Consider the following 15560-nt stretch of genomic DNA (forward strand, 5'->3'; position numbering starts at 1 on the left):
CCTCGGCCTTGTCCTCCTTGTGTTGCGGCTACCACAGAAGATGTTTCCCTTGAGTTTGATGCCCATAGGATGTGTCTAATGAGGTTGGAGGACACCTCTATTTATATAAGACGGAGAGGGGTTCAACTTGAAAATTAACCCCAAGCCGACCTTGATATATTATACATGTGAGGGCTTACTTTCAAAAATATATTTTTTCTTATACAAATTTAGTGATCTTTAGGTCGATTTTCTTCCTCTCGAAAAGAGGAATTCAATGCCACAATTATTTTCTTCAAAGGAGCTGCCCAAAGTGGAATTGGCCCTAATTGCCAATTTTAACAATCATGAAATAGATACCATGCTTCTAAATAAGTAATGCAGAGATACAACATCATCACACTTTAATCCTTAGATTGTGAGTCAGGTCGCATATTTTCACATAAGGCTCAATGTCTTTTCTTCTTGTCATAATTTTATGCCACAAATATCGAAGATTAGGAAAGTGAAGAGACACCTTTAGTACTTATAGTTGTCCTTAAGGATTCCTAATAATCCGATGACTGACTAGCAACGTAAACACTTACGATCCATGTCACAACATTTCCTTGAAGATATTCATGAAATGACTTTCTCATACTAGTTCCCTTCAAAGGTTTGTTCAAGAAAACCTTATGGACTCATTTGAACTTTCAAGATACACTGAACTCAAACGATTTTACAGACCTATACTTTCAACAGAGTTCCTTAACAAAGGAATATTGAGATCCAGGAATACTTCAAACAAATGATACATACCTCTTAAGGATTGGATTCACTGGCTTTCTTATAGGTTTGTATTTCCATGATTGACTCATCATTGTAAATAACTTTAATTATAGTATCAGTTCTACTAGCCATAAAAAAAATCACTTCCAATCCAAAAAACTTTTTTCCTGTACAATACAGATGACTTCTTTCATAAGCTAGCATAAGGATTTGATTTACCGAACGTAAAAGATTGAACACCTTGAAGACTTCATCATATCCAATCATTACATCTTACAACAAGGCAATACTTTTAGTATTTTAGATCCTTGACTTCAGGATATCACTCATATTTCGGCAAAAGGTATTTTGGTTCATTCCTTTAATTCGCCTTACTAACTTTGATCAATGAATCATGCGTTGCATTCTAGACCTTATGTAGACTTCTTGTATTATGTTAGTCTCATACTTATCTATGAACATCTTCATCACTGTAAGCAAGTTTAATGAATGATACATACCTTTTATTTTGAGCTTTGATAGCTTTCTTGACAATCAGGCTTCATATTTTTCATAGAACATTCTATCATTGCACCTGGTATGGAAACAGATCTTACAATACTTCAAGGAGCTAGACCCTTTTCAAACTTGTCTACAATGCCCTCCATAGTAAATCCCGCTACTATTTTAAACAAAAAGGTCATGGTTTGGACTTCTTACAGGACTGTAGTGAATTTCGGCCTTCCATTGAGGTTTGAATGAGAGGTATAATAGACCTCATTCCAGGAGACAGCTTTCCTTTCCTTTTATGGAATAGAACTTGCTCTTATAAGGTAAGGTTCTAGTGGAGCCTCCTTTTCGGTCAAAGCACAAAATTTTGCCCATACAATAAGCCATGGGTTTAGTGCTCCTTCAGTTCGGTGGTCTCCCTCTTATTTCAGTCTGAGCAAATTACATATTACTCAAAGAAGTTCGGCTTACAATCTAGAACGTGGCTTGTCCTTTCAAGAACCTTCATTCTAAGATCAATATGGTCATCATTCTCATGATCTTGATACAATGGATGAAATCGACGTTCCTATTTCTTCCTTTCGGAGAACTTCCTAGATAAGGTGAAATTTATTCATGATCAATATGAAAGTAAAAGATCTCAGTGAGCCATACCTTGTCAAGCATGCTGGCTTCAGCCCTGTTGATTTTGGGTAGCATCGGATGTGCTCTAGCTCCTAAAATTTGGTGGAGGGGCTAGAACACATGAGATCTCCAGAACCCAGAAATCGTTTGGAGAAATTCCACCCAGATGAGGAGTTATTAAAATAATTAATATTTTTAATGAGTTCCTAAGTCTAAACTTAGGAAAATAAAAATATTAATGTGTATTAATAAAAATATGGGTGAGAAGGTTCTAAGTGACGAGGATCAAACCTGTTTTAATCTTAGTCGTTGATTAGAGATTAGATCACGGTCGTTGATTCATCAACAGGAAAAGTATAAGAGGAGGCTTGAGGGTCAGTTGGAGATACACCAAGAGATCAAAGAGTTCGATTTTTCTAGGGTGAGGTTTGTTGAGAAAGTCGAGCTAAGTGATCTAAGTTGCAATGAGGAGCAGTTCGGCAGAGGAATTTCAATCCAAGGCCGAATAATACATAGCAGAGAGGCAGAGCAGCACCAAGAGAGACAGCACAGCTCCAGAGAGGGTGACGCAGTGGCCATAGAGGCTGACGCAGGTGACGCAAAAGCTAGAGGGGTTGACGCAGGCCCTTAGAGGCAGCAATGGGGTTTATATGTGGGGCAGAGAGAGCAGTTCAGCATATCGACTTCTAAGCAAGGAAGGCTCACAGGGAGGGTGACATAACTCCTAGAGGAGGTGACGCAGTTCCAGCGCGAAGCTTGGAGCAGCCATCACTGCTCAGCACTGGGAACCGCAGTTGTCATCTGTGGGGTTTGATCATCAAGTTGCTGGATTGCCAAAATATCTATCTCCGGATAGAGGTACTTCTGTGTTGATTTCTGGTAGCATCAGATGTGCTCTAGCCATGAAAATTGGTAGAGAGGCTAAAGCACATGAGATCTCCAAGACCCAGAAATGGTTTGGACCAATGTTACCAGACTCGGAATCGGCAATAAATCGGCGAGGCAAAAGAGCGAAGAGTTTTAATCGGATCGGGAAAAAATCGGGAAAAAATCGGCAAATTCATTAAATAAAAATATACACATATGTTGAATTAAAAAAACCATTTTTCATTAATATTGGGTAAAGGTATGTCCAAACAATGCATAATATCAATAGATGTCCAAAATATCATGAATAAATAAATATCTCATATATGTTATGAGTCCACACATGATCCAAAGCACTGAGTCTTGAGTCCTTAGAAGCATATGCTTCTAAAAGTTTACAAAAAAGTTAAAAACTGCATACTAATCAGAAAAAAATCAGCAACTAAGAGTCTAAGACTCTTAAGAGTGAGAACTAGAAGCGATTCCTCCCACTCCTTCGCTTGCTTGGCTCTCAAAGTTCTCCAAGTCATGAAGGCTGAAAAGAGGAGGCTCATCTAATTGAACCCATTCTGCCGCATTTGTAGCTTGCAAATCTAACTCTTCAAGGTCGATTGGTGAATGATCAATACCTGTCATTATCATGAGACATTGAAATGTGAATTAAAATTTCACTTTGAAGTTTGAACTTTAAACTTTTAAAGTATGAACTAGATTATGAAACCTTCAAATTCAAGCTCTCGAATCTCACCTTGTATTTGTTTGTTGCGAAGTCGTAGATTGTAATGGACAAATACAAGGTCATTCAAGCGCTTTTGTGTCAATCGGTTGCGCTTCTTAGAATGTATTTTCTCAAACATGCTCCAGTTGCGTTCACAACCTGAAGCACTGCATGCTTGGTTTAAGATTCGAATGGCAAATCCCTTCAAATCTGGCGTATCACTACCAAAGTTTTGCCACCAAAGACCTAGCAAGTGGTAAGGGTTTGTGAGTAGAAGACTAGAAGTACCAAATTAGTAAATAGTAAAAACTTAAAAAGAAAAGAAAATTTAATAAAACATTTAACATAGAAAATAAAGTTTAAACAAATTTAATGAATTGATGAAGCCTTCAAGCTGGGTACCTGGCAACATCTTTGACCTTTGTCTTATAGCACTAGTATAGGCAAACAATTTAGATGGTGCCCTATAATCTTGTAGTTGGGAAAAGACACGACTTTGTTGTTCTGGATCAGGGAATCACCTTTCCAAGCATGTCATAAGTCCTCTGCCAACCTCCCCATCCTCATTAAATTTGCTCTTATCATAAAAATATTGTGGGTTTAAGAAGTACCCAGCAGCATGTAAGGGGGAATGCAATTGCCTATCCCAACGTGCATCTATAATGTCCCAAAGAGGCATATACTTTGTCTCATCATCCCCATATCTTCTTTTGATGGCCTCCTTTGCGAGATCCATCGCCTCATAAATGTAACCCATAGCGGGTTTGTCACCATCAACCATCCTGAAAGTTCAAGCATTCAAATTTAAAGAAATATGAAACATTGTAAAAAAAAAGAAGCTTGAAATGAAATTTAAAAAATGAAAAAGTTAAAAGACTAAAAGTACCTGAGAACTCTAACAAGGGACTCCGTCACAGCAATAATCTCTTCAGCATCTTTCCAGAAGCCATCATTAAACACAAGTGCAGCAATTTCGATGCCTTCAGTGGTCTTGGAATGTTTAGATCCCATCCACTCAGGTCCCAAGAACATCCTCTTCAGATTTATCTTTTGCTCAACCACAGATTGCAAAGATATGAAATTTGTTGCAAATCTAGTCACTGCAGGTCGAACAATTTCTTTACCTTCAGTGTATATTCTCATAGTGTTTAGGACAATAGTGTGGTTGTATAGGTATTTCGTTATGGATTTTGCCTTCTCCACAACCTCATGTATCCAATGAAGCTTACCAATGTCCTCAAGCATTAAATCTATGCAATGGGTAGCACAAGAGGTCCAAAAAATAGTGGGGTGCCTCATCTCAAAAAGTCTACCAGCAGCCATATAATTCGCTGCATTATCGGTGACAATTTGTACAACATGTTCTTCTCCCACTTCTTGAACGACTTCCTCCATCATTTCACAGATAAGTTGGGCAGTCTTAACCTTATCTGAAGCATCCACTGACTTGAGAAACATTGTGCCTGCGGGACAAGATACAAGGAAATTTATCAAAGTTCTATTCCTCTGATCTGTCCATCCATCACTCATGATGGTGCACCCTGTTTCTACCCATGATGAACGAAACTCAGCTAGCACAAGCATGACATCTTCAACACTCTCTAACAACATATCTGTCCTAAGGCTCTCTGATGTAGGGGCTTTGAACCCTGGACCTGCAACAGCAATTGCATCAATCATAGCTTGCCAATAAGGACTTCTGGCACAGTGGAAAGGTATGTCAGAATAGTACCAAAAGGTAGCAATGGCCTTCCTTGCCTGACTATGGATATTTTTTTTCCAACCAGTGCCATCCAAGGTAGGTTGGGAACCGGGTTTTGTGCGGGGAGCAAAAAAGGTGTTTCTGTTTCCACCTCCAGTGTTGAAGGAAGGAGTTGAAGGACTCGCATGGCTTTGAGTTTGACTTGGCCTTGGAGGCATATGTGGAAAACTTGGGAATGGCATTGAGGATTCAACAGATTTAGGTGACATGGGGCCCGGGCTAGTGGCAGAAAAAGTATCAAGTTCAACTCCAACAGTTCCTATTTCAGCATTTTGCTTTGCTTTCTTGGCAGTATGTTGCTCTAACATCTCAAGGGCCAAGGCTGCTTGGTGTTTGACATTGTCGTCAACCTTGCCGCAAATACCTATATCATGGCCAGGTATTTGTGCAAGGTGGAACTTGAATCTATAAATGCCTCCACTACATTTTGTTTTGCAAAATTTACAAAGGAGCCTGGGGTCTCCGGGAATCCTGTCACAATAAGCCCAAGCAAAGTCCTTCTCTCTCGGCATTGTTGTTGCTTTGAACTTGTGTTTAATTTGTGGCTTCTGTTAAGATTTGGAGTCTGGCTTCTATTTTATTTGTGGCTCCTGTGAAAGACAACAAAAAATCAAATTTAAAAATTATCCAAAAATTTACAATAACGCACACTTCAACCCATAGCCAAACTCATGCACACACCTTAGCAACAGTTACTTGTCTGTTTGGTAAGTCAAAAGGATGCAGGGTAATGAAGGTTGCAGCCTGCAGGTGGGTTGGCATGAAGATGGTGAGACTCAGAAAGAATCACCGTTGCTTCCTGCACCAATGCTGTCAAGACATCAACAGCAACAAAGTCTGTCAAGATTGTGGAAATAAGCAAATCTATAAGAAGCACTTTGAGTGCTGTAACTGCTGTTACAAATATTTAATAAACAGATATATCTGCAAATTTATATATAAAATGAGTGTCAGTGAACAACAAGAGATGATCTACAATCCTCTGTGATGGTATATTTATAATTTTATATACATTGGCTAGCCGCTAGTCACGAGTGTGAAGGGGTAAGACCCTTGGTCTTTAATTATAAATTATTATTATTAAACATATTTATGTATGTCACATTTTATTTATTTAAACATATTTATTTATTAAACATATTATTATTAAAAATCGGGACTAGCGGCGGAAAGAGTCTGGTAACATTGGTGAGTAGGTGCAAAAGATCCCTTTCTCAATATGGAGATAGAGAGCCAACTGAGACTGTTAATTTTTTTTTAAATAGCTACAGGTTCATTGAATATCTGACAGACCCATATCCTTCGAATGTCCAATGAAAGATCCATCGGATATCCAATGAACCTTCAGACAAACATTCGTTGGATATCTAACAAACCTTTTGAGTCTGCCTTTAAAGTTTAAACTTGACACAACTGTGGCTAGCCGCTACAGAGATTTCCTATTTTTATTGAACAGCAATATGATGGTGAACCGTGACTCAAACGCCGAAAACACATTAATCTTTGTAATTTACGTCGAATATGATTTGAGAAAACCCGAGCTACCTCGAATGCTGCGGTGGTGCTGCGGTCGAAGTTCGAATGCTGCTGTGGTGCTGCGGTCGAATGCTGCTCTGTGGTCGCCGTCGAATGCTGCCGTCGAATGCTGCTATCAACCAATGTATCACCGTTAAACAATACGACCGTCGACGCATGTTATAAACGCAAACCGGAACCCAAAAACCCTATTTGAAATTGGCGGGACTCGCTAAAAATCGCAGAGTCGCGTAAATCGGATGAATCGCTAGTCAAACTCGCGTTGACCACGAGTTAAACTCGGTCAATGCGAGTTGACATGCCGAGTTTCAAATCGGGACTTTCTGCCGCCGATCCGAGTCCAAGTCGCGATTAATCGCCGGGATCAGCGATTCCTGTTTCATTGGTTTGGACAGATTGTACCCGGTTTGGGAGATATTAAAATAATTAATATTTTTAATGGAGTTCCTAAGTCTAAACTTAGGAAAAATAAAATATTAATGGGTATTAATATAAAACTAGGTTAGAAGGTTCCAAAAGTCATGGATCAAGCCAAATCTAATCTTAGTCATTGATTAGAGATTTAATCTCAGCCGTTGAAGGACCAACAAGAAAAGTATAAGAGGAGGCTTGAGGGTCAGTTGGGGAATACACCAGAGTGATCAGTCATTCATTTTGCTAGAGCTAAGTTGCTAAGCAAAAGTGAATCAGTGATCAGCAGCGAGGGGCAGTGAGTATTGGACAAAGAAGCGGAAACAGTATTGAGAGACTAGTGCAGAAGCAGAGAGAGTGAGAGCAACAGCCAATTCAGGCCACGCAGAGCCCAGCAGAGACAGCGTAGAGGCCAAAGGGGCTGTGTCATCCATGCAGAGGAGTTGGAGTGACGCAAAGGATCCCAGAGGCTATGCAGTGCCTCAGAGGGCTGACGCAGAGGGTCTTGGGGCTGACACAGGTCAGCAGGAGGCTGACGCAGAGGCTAGAAGGGCCAGCGCTGAACTTCAGAGTCGCCAGAGAGGGTTTCGTGGGACAGGTTTTCTAAATACCTGTTTCCGATTATAGAGGTATTGCTGCTGTGTATTTTTCTCTATCGGGTGAGCCGGTTAATCACCCAGTTGTATTCAAGGAAATACTGCATAATAATAAACCCTCATAATAGTGGCACTGGTTTTCCTGCATTGGGTTTTTCCGGGGACATTTTTCCAAAAATAACAGTGTCACTTGTGTTTGTTTTCTTTCAGCTGATGATCTATAGATGTTGTGACTGTATTGTATTTATTTCGGTATTCAAATGTTTTAATTAACTTGTTCAGAATTTACAAGTAGAAGAAATAAACCAGCAAAATACAAATTAATTTTCTAACGGATAAACTTAGAAAATTCAGCATTTTGCCAGGTTTATTCTCTGTTGGGTGAGCCGGATTTGGCACCCTAGTTGCATTCAAAAATCTGTTTAATAATACAAATCCTCTATATGTTGCACCGATTTTCACGAATTGGGTTTTTTCGGGGACAATTGTTCAAAAATAACGATGTCCCTTGTGTGATTGTCTTAGTTTATTTCAGTTCATGATATGTATGTATGTGTAGGTTGCAATAGTGTTTTTCATCGATGTTTAGATAATTAAATAACTTGATGAAAGAAAAGAACAAGTAGGAGATGATAAACCAATAATAGCAGTAGGATTTATGATGTGTAGATTCAGAAATTTTCACAAGTCCTTCCTTAGACCATTCCTTTTCCAGGGTTGTTGGCAAGCATCTAAAACACTTCGGCCTTGTGTCATGATTTCTGAGGAATTTCGTGTGAAAATTCCAAAACTGGAATCCTATTGCAGTGACTGATATTATTTCTCCTAATCGTTAATTAATTTAACAATTTATCTACTACAGCAAATATCAAAATAAACACACTACAACCTTCACAAATAAAATATTGCGGAAAAATAATGCGTTGGAAATTGAGAAATGCTAGCACATACACATAAAAGTAACAGAATTATTTTTGGACAAACGTCCCCAGAAAAACCCAACATGGGAAAACCGGTGTAGCAGTTGAGGGTTTTATTAATATGCAGTAGTTTGAAATTCTGAGTACAACTGGATGCCTGAAATCTGGCAATCCTACAGAGAAAAATACTAGCAAAAATCTAGTGAGGAATTTCCTCACCCCACCGGCAAACCCCGACACAACTTGTCTTCAGAAACTCGACCCTCTGGCCCTCTGCGTCAAACTCTGTGTTGCTTTGCGCAATCTGCTTGATGTCAAGCCTCTGACTGGTCTCTGATGAAGTCGTTCTACCCTCTGCTAGCTAGAAAAATGCTTCTCCGGCACTCTGGGACTCCTTCCCAACCTCTGGAACTAAAAACATCTTTCCCTCTTAGCAAATCGAACTTGCCTCTAGAAGTTGTTACACTGCCCCTGCGTCAGCTTCTCTGTGGCTCTTCTACCTCTCTGCAAATGCACTCACTGGATCTGGAATACTTCCTCCAGCCTCACTATCTCTGCCCCTCTCACACTGCTTCGATCTCTAGCTCTCTCCGGCAACTAACTGCTGCTACTCTGGAAATCGATCTGCCAACAAATCGAACTGCTCAAGTGTCTTCTCCAAGTGCCCATCGACGACTTCTTATAATCCTTTGTTGGGACTCCAACGGCCAAGATTAAATCTTAATCAATGGCTAGGATCATCTTGAAGTCGATCCATGTGAGTTTCTAGATCATTCACGCCTTGACTTAATTAATATTGATTAATTAACCATATTCTCTAAGTTAGACTTAGGAAATATTTAAAAACTTGGTTAATAATCTAATTAAGTCATATCTAGGCAGAATTTCTAGAAACGATTTCTGGCTTTTAGAGATCTCATGTATTCTAGCCTCTCTACCAAATTTCAAGGCTAAAACACTTTTGATGCTACAAAAACTAACATTTCGGCCCACCAAACAAGCCTCTGAGATTTTCAACCCGTTCTACAATTCGCTTCTGAGCTCTTTTGGCCTCTTAAAACATAGACAGAACCTTGTCATTCTTGCAGGACATTTAAGCATCCTTTACAAGATTTATCACTGATTTATGTCCTCCTTTTAGGTCTTCTTATAGCTCAGATTAGGGCTTCTAGGGCAAACAAAAAATAACTCCAATTTCAGGGCTGCCTCAAGTGTAGATGATCAACCTTTTCAGATGAAGGATAGGGTCCCTTCCAGAGTGATCTCAATGCTCTTTCCTTCACCATAGCTCTAATACCATGTCTATTTTCTAGTGCAATCAAGACTAGTACAATTTTTTAAACTGATAACTACTTCTAATGATACAAGTTAGAGCATTCCAATCATTAAGCAGTTACACATGAAAAATTTCAACCATTATCTTCTTAAATAGAGCAATAGAGATCACAATAAAACAATGAGACAAGAGACACTAAAATTTTGGTCAATAACCAGGGCAAAAGCCCACAAGGGGGAAAACCCAGAAATTTTTCCTTATGAGATAGTTCAATCCATCATAATGTACATCAGAATATTCCTGTCAAAATGTCAATCTCTGACCTCAATAAATGCCAAATCAAACCAGTCAAACAAGAGAGAAAAGTCAACACACTATCCAAGTCTCAGTTTGCAAAAGACTGGCCAAATATCACCCAGAAGTAGCTGGTCAAAGGGCCAAAATTTGGCTTGCAATATCCATAGAAAAATTTGGTCAAAGTCCAACTATTCACCTGCGGTCAACTCTTCAGTCAATGGCCCATAACAAAGGTATAACATCGATCAAACCCAATCAATGAATCACAGATAAACTCGATCTCTAAGATCAGTCAAGAGCTCAATCAAACAGCAGCAGAAAATCCCAAGTCAACACTAATCAAACAGGAATCAAATATCTGGTCAACGCAGAGATAATCTTCCTCTTCTTGTCCTCGCACTTGTGAATGAATCTTCTTGGTTCAGATTGAATTGATATGATATGATGGATGCCAAATGAGGTCAACGAATGCCCAATATATATGTGTACTAGGAGGTGCGTTTTTGACCATAGGGTCAAACCCCTTCAAGTGGTGTGGCCAACTTGGTCAACAAGAAAATACATAATTTCTCCTTTGATTTTGCCAATGAAAATATGGACTGCAGCTACCAATTTACAACACATGTTTCCATGGGTAGACCACTCATCAAGAAGGAAAGAGGTGGATGTTGAAGCCTTGGTGATTATTTTTCATATACTTAGAGGATTCATCACACTTCCTTGGGTTCATCTAGATGGATATTTGTACATGTGGCGTGGCCACTCATATTTTATTGGTTATTTCACTTGTTCATGGAGTTAACGAGCTTAAAATTATGTGTTATGCATTCCTAGAATAGAAGTTAGGACTAGGGTTTTAGCATGGATATTATTAATTTATTGGAAGAGGTTTTGAGCTCTTCATCTGTACAAGGTAAGCTCCTATTGTAACTGTGGTTGAAGGTTTGTAGAGACACTTGAGACTATAATTTTAAAGGTGGTTTGGAGTTTGAGGTTTACGCATTTGGTGTTATATTGCTGAAGCAGAATGTTGCTGTTGTGATTTCTTCATGAACAACAAAAGGGTTTGTAACAAGGTAATTTGTTCTTTGCTTGGTTAAGTTTATATGTGAATGATTTCCAGCTAAATTTTCTTTGTAGTTGGCAAACCCTCTTGATGTACTAAATTATATTCATTAATTAGGATTCTTAAGAAAACATATTCTGCAATCCAGGATAGCCTTTATGTTGAAGTTTCTAAGTCTACTTAGTTAGAAACCCTCCATGCACTTTATCTCATTTATTCCTACCTACTTGTTCCGTTACTTAACAAGCTATTTACAATGTAAATACTGAAAATAAACACTCGTGCATGCTCAACATATTACAGATCAACAACTGAAAGACATAGAAACAATCACACCATATGACACCATTATTTTTGGACTAATGTCCCCGGAAAAACCCAATGTGGGAAAACCAGTGCAGCTATCTGAGGGTTTTCTTATTAAGCAATATCAGAGTACAATTTGGGTGTCGAAACTAGCCTACCCAACAAAGAATTTCCTTAGCAGTAATACCTCTTAGTTTGGGACAAATCTCCTGGCTGAAACCCCGAATAGTCCTTTTGGCAGCTCCTCAACACCAATCTGCCCCAGAAACCCCAGTGTCAGCCTTTTCTGGACTGCGTCAGCCCCTCTCTGCCCAGTGCTGGCCCTGCATCACCCCGGATGGGTCTGTGTCAGCCTTAGGAGGCCCTGCGTCACCTCGGATGGGTCTGCGTTAGCCTTAGGAGGCCCTGCGTCAACCCTCTGTTCCTCTATGTCAGTAACGCTGGCCTCTCTGAGGCTCTGCGCAGCGCTCGGCTGCCTCTGTGTGGCCCTGCGTGAGCCCTAGTTGGCTCTGCGTCACTCTCCCCAGCTACTACGCTGCTCTCCCGGCACTATCTCTATCTCTCTGCACTCAATGCCCCTCAGCTGCAACTTCAATCACTGATTCTATCTCTCTTAGCAAACCCCACTTTAGAGAATAGAATGACTGATCATTCTGGTGTGTTCTCCAAGTGACCCTCAAAACTCCTCTTATACTTTTCTTGTTGACATATTAACGGCTGAGATTGAGTCCCTAATCAACGGCTAAGATTAGATCTGGCTTGATCCATGTCTTTTGGACCATTCTAACACAATTTCATATTAATATTTTATTTTCCCTAAGTTTAGACTTAGAGACTCCATTAAAAATATTAGTTATTTTAATATCTCCTGAACTGTTTAAAGTTTGCCCAAACCCTTTTTAGGTATTGGAGATCTCATGTGCCCCAACCTTTCCACCAAATTTCGTGGCTAGAGCACATCCGATGCTACCCCAAATCAACACTTTATAAGGGTGCTGGAAATTAGTTATTTTAATTCCAAATCACCCTTATTTGATGAGAAAAATCCCATCAATGTATCCTCTTATAGACTCCATTCGCCCAAGTAAAGTTCTATGCACTACTCTTGCTTTCCAACTACCTTTAAATTAAAACTCTTAAATCATTCTTTGCTAATTTGAAATCTGAAGTATATGAATGGTTAAAAATGATGTTAGATTTCATTCCTTAGTGCCCAGATACACCAGTTTATTGGTAGCTTTGTGATCCAGAATTTACATAGAAAAATCCGCATGTTTGGATCTCATTTTTAGAGCCAAAAACCATCTCTTTTGGTTGTCCTAAAATCTGAAAGAAATTACCAGCTTATGCATACCTCTCAGATTTCCTTTTAAGTCTAAAACCCTATTGTTATATCACCGCTTCATAGGCTTACTTGGATATATCTTAAATCTGGAATTTACAGCAGTGATTAATCATAAAACCAGATTTGTATTGACTATTTGACAACCTCTTTGATATATCTTCTCCATTCAAGACTTCGTGTGTAAGGATTCCCCCGTTGTGTTCATAAGCAACCAACTTAAAGTGTGACAGTGGATCATTGAGGTGACAATGGGTGGCCCCTCCAAGTTTCCTTTAGGTCCTAGCCTTGTGAATTAGGACTTTGACACCTTTGGTGTGTGGATCTAAACAGTAACAAGGGCAAGGGCCAGGATATCCATATACTGTATTCCTTTGTTAGAACATATTCAGACAACTTTAATTTTTTTAATTTTTTTACAACAGTGCTCAAACCAGTGGCTTGACAGGCCATTACAGGGAATTTAGTTTGAGGCTCCTCAGCTGAACCTCTCTGCCCTGCATGTAAATTTTATTTTTCTTCCACCTGCTATATGAAACTGATAACCTTCCTATTACTTAAAAATAAAATAAAACAAAAAGACAATATCAAAATGGTATAGTATTTAGAGAATATCAGACGACTTCAAAAAAGCACAATACAACATGAGAGCAACAAACTCTAACAGCAAATATATAACTATAAAATAAGTGTATAGAAAGAATCAGCCTTTGCCAGTGGGGAATAAACCATCTCAACATGCACACCTTTTGAGAGGATGCAGAGCTAAATAGTTCTTACTTGTGGGTGGTTTCAACGACGGGAAAACAACGAACAGAACCATCCCTTCCTCTTGCCACAATAACTGCCAGCTCCTGAAATATTGAAGACCCTCGTTTAAACAGTACAAAAAACATAAGATTCTACCCTTGAAAGTAAAAATGCAACAAATGAATAAACCTTCCATTCCATGTCTTTTACCTTGATAAAGGGTGCCCACTTCTCAGCATACAGGCCACGCTCAAACCCTCCTAAAGCTGCATAGCATGAAGACATAAAAGTAAACATGGAAATCATTTAAATGCTTTGAAATGATATGAAAAAGACTAGGCAAGTATTGTTGCAAATAGAGAGGATTTCTCAGAAAACGGAAAAATAGCACCAGTATGATGAACTAATAATTGGCATAACTGACGAAGGACAACCTAGATTAGTGTAGTAAATTGTAGACGAGCTGAAAATTAACATTAAATAAGAAAATCAATCTGATCAATAATCAGGATATTTTCGCTTAAATTTTTAAACTTGATGAATGAAACAACAAATTTAAGCTAATTACATCACGTAGAATGGGTTGTAGGATTATGTTACCAAGTTAGAATGATGAACAGAGTACATCACAAAGGAATAAATTTCATGCTCTCATACCCAATGTGACGAACAGAGTTCATTAATGAGTTAATTAATCCATAATAGCTGGAATACATAAATATCCATTTGTAGGACAAATAATATTTATATATAAGAATATTGAATGTACAAGAGATGTGATATGTTGGTTACAAATGAGGGCCCTATTTGTTGATTTGGGGTAGCATCAGATGTGCTCTAGCCACGAAATTTGATGGAGAGGTTAGGACACATGAGATCTCCAATACCCAGAAAGGGTTTGGGCAGATTCTAAACAGATCAGGAGATATTAAAATAGTTAATATTTTTAATGGAGTCCCTAAGTCTAAACTTAGGAAAAATAAAATATTAATGTGTATTAATATGAATATGTGTTAAAATGGTCCACAAGACATGGATCAAGCCAGATCTAATTTTAGTTGTTGATTAGGGACTTAATCTCGGCCATTGATATGTCAACAGGAAAAGTATAAGAGGAGGCTTGAGGGTCACTTGGAGAAGACACCAAAGTGATCAGTCATTCTATTCTTGTCATTGTGACTTCATCATAGCATCAGGATCTTCTTAATGTAATTGCATCGAGACTATAGTATATCTACACTGAGTCATAGCACATAGCTCATCAAAGTATTGTTTCCATCATAGCTTTGAACAGTACCTTGCATCATCTGAAGTCTCTGCAATGTCTTCATTGTTCCTTCATGCCAGATCTGAGATCCTTCATCCGAGTTGTCTACTCTTGTAACATTGTCCATCAAAGAGGCATCTGAACTGTCTACTGTAGATCCTCCTTGCTTGTATCTTTGTTGTCCCTTCATCATGAAGGATCTTCGCTATCACTATTCTGAGTTCCTTATGTATCTTGACATACGAACTAGGACTCCTTTCTTATCACTCTGACTGTGACCCGAATTCAAGCTTATTTGACTGTAATGTAACACCGAGATATCCTTTAATACAGGGATCTAAACTATGTACTCTTCACTGAATTTATTCGAGCTTGATGACAGCAATTATCCGAGTTTTTCACTGTAATTATGCGAAGATCCTAGCTAGGTATATATAGTAATTCGTCCCACATATTAAGCCGACATGATAGTATGAATGGATGTGTCTATTGATGCAAGCCGACATGATCTATTTAATTCATTTTGCAGGCTGACTTCAAGAGAGGAGATCTGTGCTTGTATTTTGGAGGGCTATTTAGACATATT

At 38.8% G+C, this 15560-nt stretch overlaps 2 protein-coding genes across 3 annotated transcripts in view; both read right to left on the reverse strand.

Annotated features, from left to right (window-relative positions):
* LOC149202221 (phosphoribosylaminoimidazole carboxylase, chloroplastic-like) overlaps positions 1–15560 on the reverse strand; it is a 270243-nt gene that overhangs the window by 203077 nt on the left and 51606 nt on the right. Inside the window, exons 6-7 of one of the 2 annotated variants that reach the window (XM_089403134.1) lie at positions 13918–13973; positions 13738–13811 (exon numbers count right to left, since the gene is read on the reverse strand). In XM_089403134.1, coding sequence (XP_089259260.1) covers positions 13738–13811; positions 13918–13973 — 130 coding nt within the window. The remainder of the gene's footprint in view (positions 1–13737; positions 13812–13917; positions 13974–15560) is intronic. The other variant, XM_089403135.1, reaches the window with a different exon arrangement.
* LOC149202222 (uncharacterized) lies at positions 3187–4768 on the reverse strand. Its single transcript, XM_089403669.1, has 4 exons — positions 4332–4768; positions 3967–4227; positions 3476–3666; positions 3187–3356 (listed from the first exon to the last, which is right to left on the reverse strand). Exons 1-4 carry the CDS (start codon positions 4766–4768, stop codon positions 3187–3189), a joined length of 1059 nt encoding a protein of 352 aa, XP_089259795.1.

The sequence above is a fragment of the Pinus tabuliformis genome, chromosome 2_1 (assembly GCF_031772625.1).
Source record: "Pinus tabuliformis cultivar Carrire ecotype Pingquan chromosome 2_1, CPIR1, whole genome shotgun sequence".
Lineage (NCBI taxonomy): Eukaryota > Viridiplantae > Streptophyta > Pinopsida > Pinales > Pinaceae > Pinus > Pinus tabuliformis.